Raw genomic sequence first — 18767 nt, forward strand, 5'->3', positions numbered from 1 at the left:
TTACTATCAACAGGACCAACTTTCATTTGAATTTTAACCATACAGCAGTTTGAAAGGTAGATCTAGTATCAAATCCACAAATTTTCAGGACAGATAAAAGACTTCTGTTACTCCCTGTGACATTTTTTGACAGATGAGGGTGTTGAATGCTATGGATGGACTCAAGCGCAAGTGTCACATATGTCTCGGGCATATTCACTTTTTATTTTTGTAAGTTTCTCCACGTATTTGGAGGGGCCTTAAGAGGATCGAATTCCCGAATCGATATCTGGATTCAGATAGATAGGGGTGTTGAACATGGGTACTCCAAAAAAAAATGGAGTCTGAACAACATCGGTTGTGTTCGGGTGGGAGCCGACAGTGAGAGAGATGACACTGGAAGGTAAGAAGATCTTTGAGTGACTCAGACTTGCTTGAGTAACTGCATAAGGTGAATTAACTTGCATAAATGGAATAATAGAAAAAGAAATGTCAACTGTAAGCTACTTCAGGAATTGGCCTAATGATCAGCTCAAAATGGAAATAACATTTATCCGAAAGGATCCAAATCATATGGTTTGCATTATTAATTGGATTCCATTTCAACCCGATATAGAAGGGTTTGACCTTGTCATAGATTTTGGATAAAATTCTCTTCTATGCGTTATAGCAGAAGGAAACAGAAGTAAACAACCTGGCATACAATCGGGACGGCTGTCCTTGCCAAAACTCAAAACGGTTTGGTTGAAGTCTGTACCCTCCCCAGCGTTTAGGCTTCGGAATCAAACCCCTGCATACAAAAATTTGTAAGGGCTCTTTTGTTATTGATTTCCGCACATTGGAAGCTTTTCCATATTGGCGATAATTTGAGATGATGAACACATTGGATCGAGATTACAGATCATTATTGAAGATAAGAAGTAAATAGATCAGGCGCTTCATTGGGAAAGAGATTTGCGATAATCAAGCCAATAAAACCACATGCACAACTGCTTATAGAAGTAGTCACGAGTCTTTCTTGTTTTTTACTCCTTTAGATTTAACAGTTTGATGGTGCGGGTGGAAATCCAAATTTTGACAAGTTGTGGAAGCCGCCTGAAGATCGTGATTTTGTGCCCTGCATACAGCCTAGTTCTAATTATATTAGTAAAGAAGTTGTTCTCTTTGAAAAATTTCTTTCAAAGTATGAACGTAATACTTGTAAATTGATTCTTCAATTTGACATTTTCTTGTTCAGTTCCTGATCGGGGTATAGTTTCTAGCTTGATAATATTCATTCCGGCTATATGATATATCTGTTAATCTAACGTATTCCATCATTGGTGATGTTACCTGATAGAGATACAGACATCGAGACATTATTTTCGACAGATGAACATGATTGTCTGCACAATATTCATACATCTATGGGGAGACGTTAGAAGTTTAAAATGTTACATATTTTCAAATTTAATGACTAAAATATTGGCAATCTAGCCATTGTACTATGTAGTTGAATATGAATATCAGTTCTTCTTGATCATTTAGCTGACTGGAGTATGACTTTACTACTTTCTATCTCTGGGCTGTTTCCTTGCGACTAATATTATTTTTGCTTATTTGTTGACTTGCAGCAATTTCTCTGATGATTTTGATGAGCACCATTTCATTAATGCTTTGGCAAATGATGTTGAAGTCGTAAAGAAACTTGCTAATGAATTGTCTTTTGCTTCCAAAGTTGTTGAGCATTTTAAAAGAGGGTCTGGTTTGGTGTACTGCCGGGATACGATAGGTAGCCTTTGGGAGGAATATCAGGTTTGTTTGTTGACATCTTTACTGTGATTGATCGGTTATGCCAACTTTCCTTCCCATTTTTTACCAGGTTATTGGGGTAATGAATGACCTTTCAAATACATGAAAAATATAGTGCATACTCAGCCTAACGTGTGGTTTCTTTCATCGATTTTACAGGCAAGGATCACCTAGGAGGAGAAAAGGCCCTGTCCCAGGAACAAAGGGCATGGTTAGGTTTTATTCCGAAGAATCATTTTACGAGAACCCATTACCGGATTGTTTTTGCCGGAGTATACTACAGATTGTAAATATATCCATCAGCAGCATCAGATAGAGCAATTGCTTTCATAAAAGGTCCCCCTATATTGTTTAATGGGGATGGCGGAGTTTGTAAATGTGGAATACAAGAAAACTAGCTCCATTTCAATAGATAAGTTGGAGGAGGAGAATCGGTTATGAGACTATAGCTCTACAAGTAAAGCGTAGAAACCAAAAGCGGGAAATTCATATGCTCTTGGTAAGTTGCCAAGCCACTTTTATCCATCCATCATTCATTTGGCAATTGCACGGTGAAATCTTATTGTTTTTATTCTTTTCAACTCTTGTTTTGCATTTTGCACAAATACATGATGAAATTAACACGGAATGTATCCAACACTATATTGCATGAACACTGGCAAACGGGTGCATGCCAAAGTTTCTTGATTTGGGGATATATACTAAAGATTAAAGATAATGATTAGGCAACTGTCATGTTATGCAAGGACTGAATGAAGGGTAAGCGGTGATTTTGGACCCATGGTCCTTTTAATTAAAAATAAGTGTTTTATAATTCTTTAAAAACTCATAAAATTATAAATTAATCAAATAAAAAATTTACACCTTAATCTTCAAAATTTTAGGATTTAATTCTGATTTCACTCCTCAAGTTATCATGTCAGATATGATGATCATGATGTTATATCAAATGTTTTTAAAATATAAAAATCGAATTTAAAATATATATAATAAACATTAACTCTCAATTCCCAAAAGGAACAATACAAATCACAGCTGATAAACAACGTTTCAATGAAAAAATACAAGTCATTTCCACAGCTAGCATGGATTTTTATTGGGCATTGATATTAATACTCGCAGCGATTTACCCTAGTGAATGTCTTATTTGATGAATAAACCTACGATAGTGGCACTCGAAATTTCAAACAGTTAAATTAAAAACCGGTACTGGTGGTATAGTGTAAAATTCCGGTGGTGTTAAGTCGACCGGAGGAAGACCGAGCAGTAATATAATATTGGCCGACGTTTTGGCTCGCGCTTAGCAGAATGTCGACCGTCTGCCCCGGTTCTAATGTCAAGGAATTGGAGAAGGAGCGTCTGGCATATGACGCATTTTGTCCGACAATCGTCAAGCTGTGTTGCGCGATGGCAAACACCATTGTTTCATCGGCAACTGCATTTATTAAACGCAGGAGGTAGAGGCCCTGGTAATCCACTTGTAGCTGGTATGACGTATCTGTACACACAAATTATGAAGAGTGTTAACTGTATTATAAAAAATTTGGAGTGAAGAATTCAATATATATATATATATATATATAATGATATAAAGATTTATATAATAAATAAAATTTTAAAGTGGATTTAATCAATAAATTAAACAATTAATATGAGAAATCGAAAGTTATTGTGACTATTAGATGCATACCGTTACATCCATATGTTTCTCCGAGATGGCCATTGATTGCGTACGCATCTGGTTGGCCAGGAACAGCGGCTTCAGTCAACTCTTGTCTAAACCATTCTCCAAGTATAATTGTATGATCTGAAGTAGGTGCAGGGAAAGGATATTCTTCACCGGCGGCTGGTAAAACGACAAAGGCGCCATGAACGGTAGCTTTAGCCCAAGCACTCCGAGCGCGCCACCATAAAGTTCCGATTTCATCGTCTAATTCGATCTCGTAAGTGAAGTTTCTTCCAGGCTGAATCAACTCATTCACACCATTAATTGAATCCCGGATGCCCTCCCTACCGATTTTCCCAGAAAGAATAAACAAATAAGATCTCAAATAAACTCGGAACAGAAAATATTAACTCAAGAATGGATCAGAAAAGGAGATTTAGAGAAATAGTATACCAGACAATGGAAACAGCAAATCTTCCTTGATTATGGACGTTGACATAAACGGTGTCGTCTCTTCGGACCCGAACCTCAGGCCCGGGAAAGCTGCCATTGACGGTCAAGGCGGTTTTTGTGCTGCAAAGCTTCGTAAACTCTGCTTCTTGCAACTGCAAATTAAAGGCATATCGATCATATAAAGAGAAACAAAACAAAGAAAGGAAGTTATAAAAAGAAACTTACAAAGAATTCGTAATAAACGTCATCGGCGCCGGAGAAGAGAAGGATATTGAAAAACAAAAGCACCGATAACAAAATAAAGGCCTGTTTCTGGGAACCCATTTTAATGATAATGTTTTCTTCAGTTTGTTCCCTTTCTTTCCTTGGTACTCTTTGGGTTTCGTTTCTTCTTATTTATATAAAAATGGCATCTTGCTGATGCTCAAGTCAATTTGGTTGAAGAACGGAAACGAAGGTTCTGATACATTTTCAAGAAATTCAAAATCCTCAGCCCAGCCAACTTTGTAGACGTATAAGCTGACCAGCATAATTCACAGTCAAATTTGAAATGTTAATATCTAAACTTTTATTATTAATATCTAAAAATGTTAAAATATATATAAATTGTCGGGACTATAATGTTTTTTTATTAATTTTATTAAAAATTTATAAAATATCATCTAATTTAAAATAAAAATAATAAATGTATATGCTATTATTAAAAAATGTTTAAGTATACAAAAGGTGTCCAACATATACCTATTTTTTTTTTATTTTAGTGTCGAACGTTTATTTAATTCTAATTTAATACCCAACGTTTCATTCCGTTACTCAAAATAATAAATGAACAATTAAATTTGAATGTTAATCCATTCAAAATGTCACCTAACTTATTTTTTAATATTTTCTTCTTCGTCTGCAGCAACAACATTTGCTCCTCCTTTAGACTTCAAGGCACCAAAGCCAAAGCGATTTGCTGTTAGACCTGATAAGACTTGGGAAATTGCTGGGACGACTCTTGTCTTGTACTTTCGATTCGTAACTGGTGTTTTTGTTTCTGGGTATTATCCCGTCTTTCTATTTTTTCTTCATTTGTTTGTTAATTTCATTGGTGGGATTCTAAAGGTTGATAAAAAGTGGAATGAATTAATAATGTGAGAATTGGGGTGAGTTCGAAATAGTTGTATATAGTAAGATTGAAGATTATGGACTTGAATTATTCAACTGAATTTCTGTTGTAATCAGTGTTTACGAGCAAAATATTCTTATATGCTATAGTTGTGGCACTTCACTTAATGATTCATGTCAATGGCATCGAATTGGACTATTAGATGTCCAACGATCTTGTATCTGTGGAGCTATCCCGCATCCATTGTTTCTGAAAATGAAATTTCACCTGGACAATATTGTTTAAAAGCAAGAGGTTCGGATTCGTTGTTGTTCTTTGTTTCATTTCCTTATTTTTCTGCTACAATATTAAAAGATATTTTTAATTTTAAAATATTTTTATCTTTCATTTTCATTTTCCGATTTTTAAATAAATTTTAGATGAAGCTATTTTTAATCACAAATCGATTTAAATAAGACAAACTTCTCAATACTTTAAATTAATATAATAATTTTCGATCATTAGACTAAGAAAGATTTTAGTTCAAAAATTCGGAAATGTTAGTATTGGAAGATGTTTTCTTATATCAAATGCTCATTGTTATAACTGACTGACAATCGCCTTTGCCTGTACAGTCCAACGTCTCAATCAATTCATACATGCCATTAAAAATATCTCATTATGATGTTTCCATGCGTCTTGGGGCAGCTAAGCCATTGCAAGTATTGTTTAAACTCTGCATATTTCCACAAGAAAACAGTTGTGGCTCAAAAATATCTTTTTCACCCTCCAACTTGACTGGGTGTCGAAGAAGTAATAGTTAGGTCCGAATTAACTTTGAAAGTAATTAATTAATTACTAGATTAGTTTTAGTAATTAAGAATTAAAGTCTTTCAATGTATAAATATACAGTTGAAAAGCGGTCAAATCTATTTATTTCATTAATTTTTCTTTTTAAAATTCTTTGTTTCATTTAAGTTATCATTACGATTATATATTGATATTAATTTAAATATTTAGATGAAAAATAATAAAAATAAATTAAAAACTACAAGTAATAGAACAATATTTTAAACTACAATTATAGGATTAGCCCGCGTTTTTACTAAAAAATTATCATATCAACGAAATATTATCTGTCAGACACCCTTTCTTCAAATGTTAATGATCTAATACCCTTATGACAAAGCGCGGATCATGAAACGTGCATTCGTGAGGTTCTGTCCTAGCTAGCGCCATGGTGGAAAGGCGCGGATCATGAAGCGTGCCTTCGTGAGGTTTTGTTCGAACTGACAATTTCATTTAAATCCAACCGTCCGCCATAAATACCGCCCAATCATCCGTTCGCCTCCCCTCCCCCTATAAATACCACATCCCTTTCAACACTCACACCTCAAACAAAAATATTATATTTCTTCCTTTTATCTATCATTCTATCAAGTATTAAGAAAGTATAGTTATAATTTTTAGCAACATTTTATTTTATTTTATTATAATCTTTTAATAGTTTATTATTTTATATATTTTATTGTACTAATTTTTTTATTACTTTTTGCAGTTATAAAATGGCAGGTGGGTTGCTGCATTTATATGATAATCATATCTCGAGTCATTCTGTCGATACAATAATAATTTTAAATTATATTATTTTATTTATTATAAATGTTTAATTTAGTTATATTCTAGTATTAGTTTATATTTTAATTTGTATACTATTTATTTAATTAGGTAAATAACCATATATTAGATTCATTTATTCGTAACTTTAAGTTAGAGATACTGAGTCGTGTCTGGCTGTATTTAGCCTTGGCTGGATTCGATGACATAGCGAAATATGAAGCTCATTGTAACCTTGAACCCACCTTATTTCTGCACTGATTGAAATATAGAGACCAGAGACACACAAATTCTATCTTCAATGTGGGGAGTGTACTATTATGCTGAAGGATATTTTTATACATTTGGGGCTTTCGGTAGATAGTGATGTTATTTCTGGTGTGGCGGATGGTGATTGATATTCCTTGTGCGATGAGTGTCTTTGAGGTATCCCACCTAATTTCAACAGTGGCTAAATATAGTTATCCTGGTTGTCTACAAATTTTCGACAGTTGAGCGAAGAATATTCCGAGGAACAAGCTAAAATATTTATCCGGGTTTGCATATTACAACTCATAGGAGATATCTTGATGCCCGATAAATCTCGCAATCAAGTTCATTATATGTGGTTGCATCACCTTGCAAATTTTCGAGTTACTAGCTCATTCAATTGGGGATCCGCAGTTTTGACATCTTTGTATAAAGAAATGTGTCGGATAACTTATTATCAGAAAAATGCTATCGACAGATGCTCTTTCTTCTGCAGTCCTAGACGTGGTATCGCATGCCCTTTTTATGTCAAGTAGTGAAAAACCTGTTATTCTTCCAATTATTGTTGAGGTAATTTGAATACTAAGTTCGGATATAAATAATTTTTAAGTATATAATGAAATTTTTTACACTGAATAGGTGATCATGTATAAGAAAAAATCATCGTGATATACCAGACGAATTGGAAGAAATCTGGCTACTCATTGATCAAAAAGCTGGTACAAAGATATGTATTTAAATTTTATTAATTACCTTTAATTATCGTTATATAATTAGAATATTATTTTGATAAGAATTATATATATTTGTTTTAGTTTCAATGGACTCCTTATGGTACTGAAAAAATGAGGCATTGCATCCCACCTCACTTGAGTGGCCCAATAGATGTATGTATGGCGGCGATCCATCTAATATGTTATGCTATTTTCGAGTGGCATCCTACTGATCACGTGCTCCAGCAATTTGGTTTCATACAATCTATTCCTGAAGCACCTACGAATCTCGACAATATTCATAACGTATATAGACGGGGCAAAAAAATTTTAACTGGCTGATGAAGCACAACGAGTAGGTTATCTGAGAAGATCAACGTGGATGCATTCTCCGTACAGAGTTGACTTATGTCAATCATTATTCAATTGTGGATGACTATTATTAATGGTTCAATATGAATGAGAAGTTGTTCCTACTTTCCGAGGAAGCACGAGGCGGAAGCATTCATCAGCATCGAGAAAAACATCCATCGTCACAACATCATCGTCCCCTGACTCGTGGATGGAGAGCAGAAACTTCCGGCTCGGCTCATCCTCAGTTGCAGTATCGAAACCATCACATCAACCACCGTCTACACCTGTGAAACACATTTAAGGAACAAACATCGATATACTTGTTTTTATTTATTTTGTTTCTTAATTTTTTTATTTAATTATGGACTTTGTATTTATTTTGTTTCTTAATGTTTTTATTATTTAATTGTTTGAATTATAATGTTTTTATTTTTTTATTTAGTTTGTAGTGTTTTTATTTAATTTTCACTTGAGTAGCCATCACTTGAGTAGAACATTAATTAAAAGTAAACGAAAATGAAATAACACAAACTGAGGCTTCATAAACAACAATTACATCGTCATGGCATCAACGGTTACGTGATGATAAAAAAGATATACATTTTTTCCTATTATGGTCTAGGTTTCTACAATGCCCACATCTTTTTTTTTCTTTGGACGTCTCTCAAATATTCATATCATAATGAATTCGAGTGGATTTTAGATGACATGCCTCCCTTAATAAGGACGGATCTGGTATAATCGGAAGTTAATTCTAAACCTCATCTAGGTCTTTCTCATTAATGCATTGTGGGTAAGTCCGAATAAGCCGATAGAATTAGCATTGATCACGAAGCACTCGATCATTGTGGTATGCATGACAATTTTCAAAGTCGACTATTATCCTAGGATTCAATTTGTGCACTACCCGAAACCAACTTGGTAGTTCGTTGTAAGATGAATCTCACTCGCCGTGAAGTTTTTTAATGGCATTCTATTTTACCTTCTATGATTTCCTGAACGAGACGGTGTACCCATATTGAGATAGTATAGCTGAAATTAGCACCACAATAGCTATATGGGAGCTTGCTTCGACCATGGGCATGATAGATCAGTAGATAATTGTTGAGTTAATCAATTGACGAATATGACCAAGAGGGGGGTGAATTGGAAATTAAAATTTTGGTGGAAGCTTTTACAGAAAATTGAAATAAATTTGCACAGCGATTTAGAGTGGTTCGAATTTCTCAACCAAAGTCTACGTCCACTACCTTAGCTATCCACACTAAGGATTTTCCACAAATTCACTAATTTGTCTTTCTTTTGAGGACAAAGAGTAACCTTACAAACCCTCAAGAATTATACCCCAAATTCTTGAGAACACTCTCTCCCAAAGAGAACAATACAAATTTGCAAACTTACAAGGAAATCCTCACAAGGTAGATTGTTTGCACAATTCTAGAACAAAGAAAAAAACACTCAAGAATGAATACAATTGAGCGCAATAAGTGTTCTTGAAAGCAAAATGAATATTGAATGAAAGATAGGCTTGAAATGCTCAAACTTGAGGTTTGATGCTTTCTCTTTGATTCTCTCTTGATTCTAGATGCTTGATGTTTCTTGTTATTGATCAATGGCTTCTAAGCTTGCTTAAATATACCTTGAATCACTTCTGAACGTTGGGGATCATTAATGAAGTTTTGGAGCCGTTTAAGTGTGAAAACAATTATATTTCTGCTTGGAGCGTGGGGGAATCGGTTCCCTAGGTGTAAAATTCAAATATTTCGACCGTTAAATAGTGGGGGGAATCGGTACCCCCTGGGGGGAATCGGTTCCCTCCGAGCATACTGGAATTCTCGGAGCCAAACCATTCAGGGGGAATCGGTACCCCTTGGGGGGGAATCGGTTCTCTGAGCAATCTGAAATTTTTGGCTTTGAAATGGTTCGAAATATTTTGTAAAATTGTTTTGAAATTATTTTAAGATTAAAACTTAATTTTACACTTGAGTAAGGATTTAAAATGAACTTTGAAATACTTTGAGTAATATTTTGATATTCGATTTAATATATCGAATATGCTTAGAAATATCTTTTTCAAAATTATAATTCTTTTAATTTAATTTGTTATATCGAAACATCAAAATGTTTTCAACAATCTCCTCATTTTTTATATAACAAAACATTTTAAGATTTTCTAATTTCAAAATGAATTTTGATTTTGAAAATACTACTCCCCCTTACTTTAGCACTGCTCCTCTTCAAAAACTCCCATTTTAATTTAATAACATTTCTCCCCCTTTTTGTTAAATCAAAAAGATTTGTAAAAGAATTTAAACAAGGTTTTGAAATCATTTAGCTAATTGATTATATATATAGTTTAAGCTGCTAAGATCACAATCAAGAGAAACATTAACCATTAGTTTCATAATCAATATTCATAAACAATGTGACATGGAAAAATTGGTCATATATCTAACATGATGTAAATGATGCAATAATGAAGAAATTTAACCACACCAAATATATAAGTTCAAACATATATAATCCATCAAATAAGTTCAAATATCCAACAACAAAAAGAAAACAATCCAAAAACATTTAAAATGTTTAAACAATAAGCTTTAAGTTCAAAGTACTAAAGCAAAACACAGAATCAAGCATCCGTAGGAGGATCGGGAAGAGGAAAACGTCGCATAGCGGCCATTTCATGAGTGAGTTCATTAATACGAGCGTTGGTTGCTTCATTGTTTGCACGCATCTCCCGAAGAATTTCCAATTGTTGAGCTCCCATTGTGGATAAATGGACTCTATAGAAGAAAAGCACGAATTTATGGTAGCATATCGGAAATCGAATGTCTCCATAAAAGATTGAAAAAAATGGAGGCATTTGATTAGATTGTTGTGCTTGCTCCTCGGGCTGCTCAGGCTCATCTTCGGCTTCATCGATGTCTCGCATTAATTGTTCAAGCTCGGGATCGTCGTCAGCTTCTGGTGGAGCTCGTGAAGAACTAGCTCCCGGAGTATTTTCAGAAGATCGAACCCATTCACCGGTTTCCTTATCCTTTATCCATCCCGCTCTCATTAAGGAAAGAAGATTAATTTGTTTCTTTAGAGGAAAGATGGCATCTAGACCTACTCTAAGCCCGACTTTAGAAAAAAGATTACTCAGAATGCAACCGTAAACTAGAGATGAACAGAGTTTCTTGTTAGGAACAAGATTTACAGTTTCAACGATTTCAGTAAAAATAATCTGAGTTATGTTTATTTTAATACTGTTTTGGAAACAATGCAACCACCAAAGATCTAAAGCACGAAGAGTAGAGTAACGACCTCCGGATGGTCGAAACCACCAAGAAATCATTAGATGAAGAAAACGATCATGAAGGTCTAAGACACTCACACTATCCTTCTTTTATAACGAGAACCTAAAACCTGTTTTTCATTTGATATACCATCATTATCTAATCCTAATGCTTTGGCTATGTAAGCCGAGTCAATATGTAAGAATTGTCCTAGGAGGTAGGAACGAACTCCTATGGTTTCAGTTTGAGCTCGGTTTTTGACACAAACGGCATTAGAATAAAAGATCCGAAGAAGTTGATGGTAAACTATAGGTTCAAGGTCACAAAGTTTATCAAATTTCCACTCTTTTAAAAGAGGAAGATATTTAAAATCGATATCTATCATAGCTTGACGAGAAGGGATACGTTCTTCTCTAATTTTGTAAGAGTCAAAATATTGATAATACCAAAATGATGATTTATAGGACCAGGATGATTGAAGCACAGTTTTGGATAGTCATATTAGGATCAATGGGATTAGGATTAGGAATTGGAATTTCAGGAATAGGAGGAGGATTTGGAGGTGGGTTGGATTGACGGTTTGAGCGACTAGATGATGACCTAGCACGTTTAGGATTGGACATGGTTTAGGAAATCGGAATAGAATGAATAACCTGCAATTTAGAAAACACATGTATGCAATTCAATCAATCCCAAAACTCAATTGAGTCCTCAATATTTCAAGGTTCTCTAAACTAATCCTAATGGGCAAAGTTTTTTTGAAAACTATTGAAAAATAAGGTTTTGAAAAACAATATATGTATAGTTTTCATAACAACAACATAATTCAATTAAAACACAATAATTTGAAAAACAATTTTTTTTATTTCGAAAATTTCAAAATTTTTGGAAAATTCTTGTGTTTTTGATGAAATTAGTTGTAATATATAGTTTCTAATCACTAATCAATCAATGCCCGATCACTATTTCTATCTAGAACTAATTAAAACTAGTCCTATGTTCAAAATCAATGAAATAGAGAGTTTAAAAAAATTTACCTTGAAAGATGAGATTGAGTGGATTTTGATGTTGTTTGCACGATTTTAATGATGCTAGCAAGTTTAGAAGATGATATTTGAAGAGAATTCCGATTAAAAACGTTGTTTTGAGGTAAAGTGGAGATATGGAGAGAGTAGAAGAGGAGAACAACGGCAATGAGAGTAGAAGAGGGTTTGAGATTTTTAGGAGTTCTGCCCGTGTTAAAATCCAGAACCCCAAGGGGGTATCGGTTCCCCTAGTAGGAATCGGTTCCCCTTCAAAGGGGGAATCGGTTCCCTCATGAGGGTATCGATTTCCTCATGAGGGTATCGATTCCCTCTGCACAAAAATGCTAAAATATGATTTTAAACATACAAAATGCTAAATTAATTTTCTCTAGTGGTATTGGCAACTCATATATTGAAAATTAATCATGTTCAAACAATCAAATTAATCTTTAAACTATATTTGAACATAAAATTAATTTTCATCAAGAATCATAAACTCCCCTTAGCTAATAGCAATGAATGCAATCAAAAATTACTATTCTAAGCATTTTTTTATTTAGTCTTAAAAGTGCTAAAATTATTTTAAACACTAAGTGAAGATAGGTTGGTCAAACCTAATTCTCTCCTAAGTGTCCAAAATCTTTCATTGTCTAAAGATTTTGTAAAGATATCCGCTAATTGGTGCAAAGTATCAACAAATTCTAGAACTAAATATTCCTTAGTGACATGGTCTCTAATGAAGTGATGTCTTATTTCAATGTGCTTAGTTCTAGAGTGTTGGATGAGATTTTTAGTGAGACAAATAGACTAGTATTGTCACACTTGATAGGAATGGTACCTACTTCAATTCCATAATCAAAAAGTTGTTGTTTCATCCATAAAACTTGTGCACAACAACTACCAGCTTGATTGATGAAGATGCCATCTTTTCTTTGCTTGATTTGGAGTCCCAAGAAAAATGAGAGCTCCCCATCATGCTCATCTCAAACTCACTTTGCATTAGCTTAAAAAATTCTTGGCAAAGAACATCATTAGTAGAACCAAATATTATATCATCAACATAAATTTGAACTACTAATAAATCTTTACCTTTATGCTTTAAAACAATGCAGTGTCAACCTTCCCTTTTGAAAAACCTTTTTCAATTAAAAAGTTTGACAATCGTTCATACCAAGCTCTAGGAGCTTGTTTTAAACCATAAAGCGCTTTTGTCAATTTAAGAACATGATCCGGAAATTTTGAATCTTCAAAAGCTGGAGGTTGTTCCACATACACTTCTTCTTATAAAACCATTTAAAATGCACTTTTAACATCCATTTGATATAGTTTAAATTCATGAAAACATGCAAATGCTAATAACATTCTAATTGCTTTCATCCTAGCTACGGGAGCGTATGTTTCATCATAGTCTATGCCCTCTTCTTGAGTATACCCTTGAGCAACAAGTCTAGCCTTGTTTCTCACTATATTACCACTCTCATCAAGCTTATTCCTAAATACCCATCTAGTACCTACAGTAGATTTATTACTAGGCCTTTCAACTAATGTCTATACTTTACTTCTCTCAAATTGATTTAATTCTTCTTGCATAGCCATAATCCAATGTTCATCTTTTAATGCTTCTTTAATATTATTAGGCTCTATGCATGAAATAAATGCAACATAATTACAAATATTTCTAATAGAAGATCGAGTTGTTACCCCTTTGGATGGATCACCTATAATCTCACCATCCTTGACATAGTTGTACTCTATTGGATAAGATACTTCCCTTTCTTCAATGGTTGGATTCTCAAGAGGATCATGAGTTACCTCATCTTTTGTTTCTTCCTTTGATGATGGTTCTTCAACGTCATGTCTAACTTCATTTGTATTTATAATGCCTACATCATCATTCACACAAGAATCCTTCCTCGGAAGGGGATTATCATCGAAAACAACATGTATAGACTCTTCTACAACTAAAGTTCTTTTATTAAATACTCGATAAGCTTTAGAATTTAAGGAATAACCAGAAAAATTCCTTCATCACTTTTAGCATCAAATTTGCCAAGGTTTTCTTTACCGTTGTTCAAAACAAAACATTTACATCCAAAAGGATGAAAATAGCTAATGTTAGGCTTTTTACTTTTGAAAATTTCATATGGAGTTTTCTTTAAAATTGACCTAATCATTACTCGATTTACAACATAACAAGCGATATTTGTGGCTTCCGCCCAAAAATATTTTGGAAAATTATTTTCACAAAGCATGGTTCTAGCCATTTCTTCTAAAATTCAATTTTTCCTCTCAACAACTCTATTTTGTTGAGGGGTTCTAGGTGCTGAAAAATTATGGCTAATACCATTAGAATTACAAAACTCAATAAATCCAAGATTTTCAAATTCAGTGCCATGATCACTCCTAACACTAGTTATATAGAGTAACCTTTTTCATTTTGGATTATTTTTGAAAATGTGATGACATGTTCTAATGCTTCATCTTTAGTACTTAAAAATAGAACCCAAGTATATCTAGAATAGTCATCTACCAAGACAAATGCATATTGTTTTTCACCCAAGCTAGTAGTCCTAGTTGGCTCAAAAAGATCTATATGGATCAATTGTAATACTCTACTAGTTGATACGTCATTAATGAATTTAAAAGAAACTCGCTTTTGTTTTCCTTTAGCACAAGCATCACAGATTTTATCATTATCAAATTTTAGTTTAGGCAGCCCTTGAACCAATTCTCCTTGAACTAACCGTTGCAAAACACTCATGCTAGTATGTCCTAGTCTCCTATGCCATAACCAACTATCATGTTCATCCTTTGCAACTAGGCATAAATTAGTCATTTCTATAGAGTCTAAATGCACCATGTATATGTTTCCTATTCTATGACCAACAAGCATAATCCTATTAGATGCAATGTCAATGACTTTACAACCATTAGTTTCAAATATGACATTGAATCCCTTATCACATAATTGACTAATGCTCAAGAGATTATGCTCTAATCCATTCACATATAAAACATTCTTAATTTGTATGGAAGAGGTATTACCAATAGTACCAATACCTTCAATATGACCTTTTGAATCATCACCAAAAGTCACTTCTCCTCCATTTTTGGCGTTAAGCTCAATGAACCGGCTTTTGTCTCCGATCATGTGTCTTGAGCATCCACTATCAAGGTACCATGAATTTGAATTTGTTTCTCGTGCCTTGTAGCAATGCTCCTTTTCCTACAAACATAGATTAATTTCTAATTTTTGGTACCCAAATTCTTTTGGGTCCATATCCATTAGTTTCTAAAATCCTAGTCCCCTTAGGTATCCATTTGTGTAGGATATCCTTATCTTTAGTAGTAATGAGCTCTTTAGGAACCCATATACTTCTAACGATTATTCCATTAGAGGTTCTTTGGGGACCTCTATGATTGTAGTTTTTAAAACTTTTTCTAACAAAGTTGGATTTTGAATTTTCTCCATTTTCAAAAACGTTTTGTTCCAACTTTATCAAAAGAAGCTTTAAGATCATCAATTTTCTTTTGATGATCATCATTGACCTTTGAAAGTAAATTTTGCAAATCCAAATTTTTCTTTTTAAACTCTTCTAGTTTGATTTGCAAATATTTGATTTTACTTTCAAGATCGTTGTTGGTTTTGGATATGAGTTTATTTTCATTTTTCAATTTTGAAACATCATTTTTATATTTTAAAAACAATTTCTCATAATCCAAAGCCAACCCATTATATTCCTCTAATAGCTCATCATAGGATATATCATCAAAATCAGATGAGTTAGAGGTTACCTTAGAATCTTCCCTGAATGCCATCAAGCACAAGTTTGCTACTTCTTGTTCTTCTTCATCGGAACCTTCTTCATCGCTCCATGTAGCCACATGAGCCTTGTGCTTATTCTTTGATTGACCATTTCTCTTCAATTGTGGGCAATCATATTTGACATGCCCCAGCTTTTTGCATTCATAGCAAATGATCGGGTCCTTCTCTTTTAGTTCATTTTTTGAGGCCTTAAGTTTGAATTTTCTCCCTCGGTAAGGTCTCATCATTTTTCTGAACCGTTTGGCAAACAATGCCATTTCCTCATCATCGTCATCTTCATCCGAATCACTCTCATCTTTTGTGGATTTGGGAGCAACTCAAATGTTTTTCTTCTTCTCCTTCTCCTTTGGTGTCTCTTCAATCTTATCAAGGTCTACCTCATCTTCAAGCATCATTTCATGAGTGAGGAGTAAACCGATTAGCTCTTCAAGAGTTAAGGACGTTAGGTCCTTAGACTCGATGATTGTCGTCTTCTTTGATTGTCACGATTTTGGAAGGAAGTAGACTAACTTCCTCACAAGCTTTTCATTTGAAATGATCTCTCCATATGATTTGAGACCATTAACAATCGTTGAAAATCTATCCGTCATAGCTTTGATATCTTCATTTGGTTTCATCATGAAATTTTCATAGCTATGCGTTAGAATACTAATTTTAGATTTCTTTACCTCATCGGTACCTTCATGAGTGACTTGAAGTTTGTCCCATATTTCTTTGGCGGTTGTACAAGATGAAACTCTTACGTATTCATCTGGTCCAAGAGCACAAAATATGATATGGATGGCTTTGGAGTTGAGCTGGAACATTTTTATCTCTCATTCACTCCACAATCTTGAATGAGTGAGAGGCTTGATGTATCATTCATCTACGACATTCCATTCTCCCATGTCACTTGCTTGAATGAAGTAAATCATCCTATTTTTCCAATAGGCATAGTTAGCCCCATTAAAGAAAGGAGGCTTGTTGACGGGCATCGAATCGAGATTGGAGTCAAAGTTTGAAGTAGAGGCCATTGATGACTTTGATTATCGATGTAACTCTTCCCGAATCGACTCAAGAGGCGATTAAACCTTCAAATGAGTTAGGCTCTGATACCAATTATTGAGTTAATCGATTGACGAATATAGCCAAGAGGGGGTGAATTGGCAATTAAAATTTTGGTGGAAGCTTTTGCAGAAAATTGAAAGAAATTAGCACAGCGATTTAGAGTGGTTCGACTTTCTCAACCAAAGTCTACGTCCACTACCTTAGCTATCAACACTAAGGATTTTCCACAAATTCACTCATTTGTCTTTCTTTTGAGGACAAAGAGTAACCTTACAAACCCTCAAGAATTATACCCCAAATTCTTGAGAACACTCTCTCCTAAAGAGAACAATACAAATTTGCAAACTTACAAGGAAATCCTCACAAGGTAGATTGTTTGCACAATTCTAGAACAAAGAAAAGAACACTCAAGAATGAATACAATTGAGCACAATAAGTGTTCTTGAAAGCAAAATGAATATTGAATGAAAGATAGGCTTGAAATGCTCAAACTTGAGGTTTGATGCTTTCTCTTTGATTCTCTCTTGATTCTAGTTGCTTGATGTTTCTTGTTATTGATCAATGGCTTCTAAGCTTGCTTAAATACACCTTGAATCACTTCTGAACGTTGGGGATCATTAATGAAGTTTTTGAAGCCGTTTAAGTGTGAAAATAATTAATATTTCTGCTTGGAGCGTGAGGGGAATCGGTACCCCTAATGGGGAATCGGTTCCCTAGGTGTAAAATTCAAATATTTTGACCGTTGAACAGTGGGTGGAATCGGTTCCCTTCGAGCATACTGGAATTCTCGGAGCCAAACCATTCAGGGGGAATCGGTACCCCCTTGGGGGGAATCGGTTCCCTCTGAGCAATATGGAATTTTTGGCTTTGAAATGGTTCGAAATATTTTGTAAAATCATTTTAAAATTATTTTAAGATTAAAAACTTAATTTTACATTTGAGTAAGGATTTAAAATGAACTTTGAAATACTTTGAGTAATATTTTGATATTCGATTTAATATATCGAATATGCTTAGAAAAAATCTTTTTCAAAATTAAAATTCTTTTAATTTAATTTGTTATATCGAAACATCAAAATGTTTTCAACAATAATGTTGGAGTCCAAGTTGGGATGGTCCTGGTTGATCCCTCTAGCACAAAATTTATGAGGAACTTTGTATATTGTTAGTTCTCATATGTTGTTTTTCCTCTTCCTCTTCGATACACGAATCATCCAGTTGCATTTGTTATCACGTTTGACATAGTAGCATACATACTTTTCGATGGTGGGTCGACTTTAAAGTGAACAAAATTATGAATATTATAATTTTTAATTGCAATCACTACTTCTTCTTTAGACGAAAAATCAATTCCGATATATAACTCACCATTATTGACTAACGAGTTAAATATATAGTCACCAAGATTATGTATATCTGTAAATTATGGCACATACATTACACCATAGTCAGCTTCATACATATGTGTTGAAGGTTTCGTGTGTACCGTATTTGTGGGAACTTCATCTATATCATCATAATCAGAGTCCATGTTGAACTGCGGTGATTCTAGCTCAACGAATAGTCCAGTCTCAGCACCATCCATATCTGACTCACGAAGAGGTTCTTCTGGTGGAGATGAGTGTTCCTCTGCAATGTCGATATTTAGGTCGAACAAGCTGGTAGTTGAATGTCTT

At 34.1% G+C, this 18767-nt stretch overlaps 2 protein-coding genes across 2 annotated transcripts in view; both read right to left on the minus strand.

Annotated features, from left to right (window-relative positions):
- Positions 1-2951: 2951 nt before the first annotated feature.
- Positions 2952-4279, minus strand: LOC120154501 (laccase-12-like). Its single transcript, XM_039166229.1, has 4 exons — positions 4115-4279; positions 3890-4041; positions 3461-3780; positions 2952-3268 (listed from the first exon to the last, which is right to left on the minus strand). Exons 1-4 carry the CDS (start codon positions 4211-4213, stop codon positions 2967-2969), a joined length of 873 nt encoding a protein of 290 aa, XP_039022160.1. The 5' UTR covers positions 4214-4279; the 3' UTR covers positions 2952-2966.
- A 1379-nt stretch (positions 4280-5658) lies between these two features.
- The window catches only part of LOC120154460 (uncharacterized oxidoreductase At4g09670-like), a 30689-nt gene continuing 17580 nt past the window's right edge, over positions 5659-18767 (minus strand). The window contains exon 4 of the mRNA XM_039166209.1: positions 5659-5715. Coding sequence (XP_039022140.1) covers positions 5659-5715 — 57 coding nt within the window. The remainder of the gene's footprint in view (positions 5716-18767) is intronic.

This window comes from Hibiscus syriacus, unplaced genomic scaffold (assembly GCF_006381635.1).
Source record: "Hibiscus syriacus cultivar Baekdansim isolate YM2019G1 unplaced genomic scaffold, ASM638163v2 tig00111131_pilon, whole genome shotgun sequence".
Taxonomy (NCBI): Eukaryota; Viridiplantae; Streptophyta; class Magnoliopsida; order Malvales; family Malvaceae; genus Hibiscus; species Hibiscus syriacus.

What these genes read in the sequence shown, in the direction of transcription:
- LOC120154501 (XM_039166229.1), bottom strand. Translation starts at nt 4,213, where the DNA reads ATGGGTTCCCAGAAACAGGCCTTTATTTTGTTATCGGTGCTTTTGTTT. An exon ending in ACGTTTATTACGAATTCTTT is followed by an intron (nt 4,042 to 4,114) that starts GTAAGTTTCTTT and finishes TTTAATTTGCAG; the next exon opens with TTGCAAGAAGCAGAGTTTAC. An exon ending in AGAAACATATGGATGTAACG is followed by an intron (nt 3,269 to 3,460) that starts GTATGCATCTAA and finishes TTGTGTGTACAG; the next exon opens with ATACGTCATACCAGCTACAA.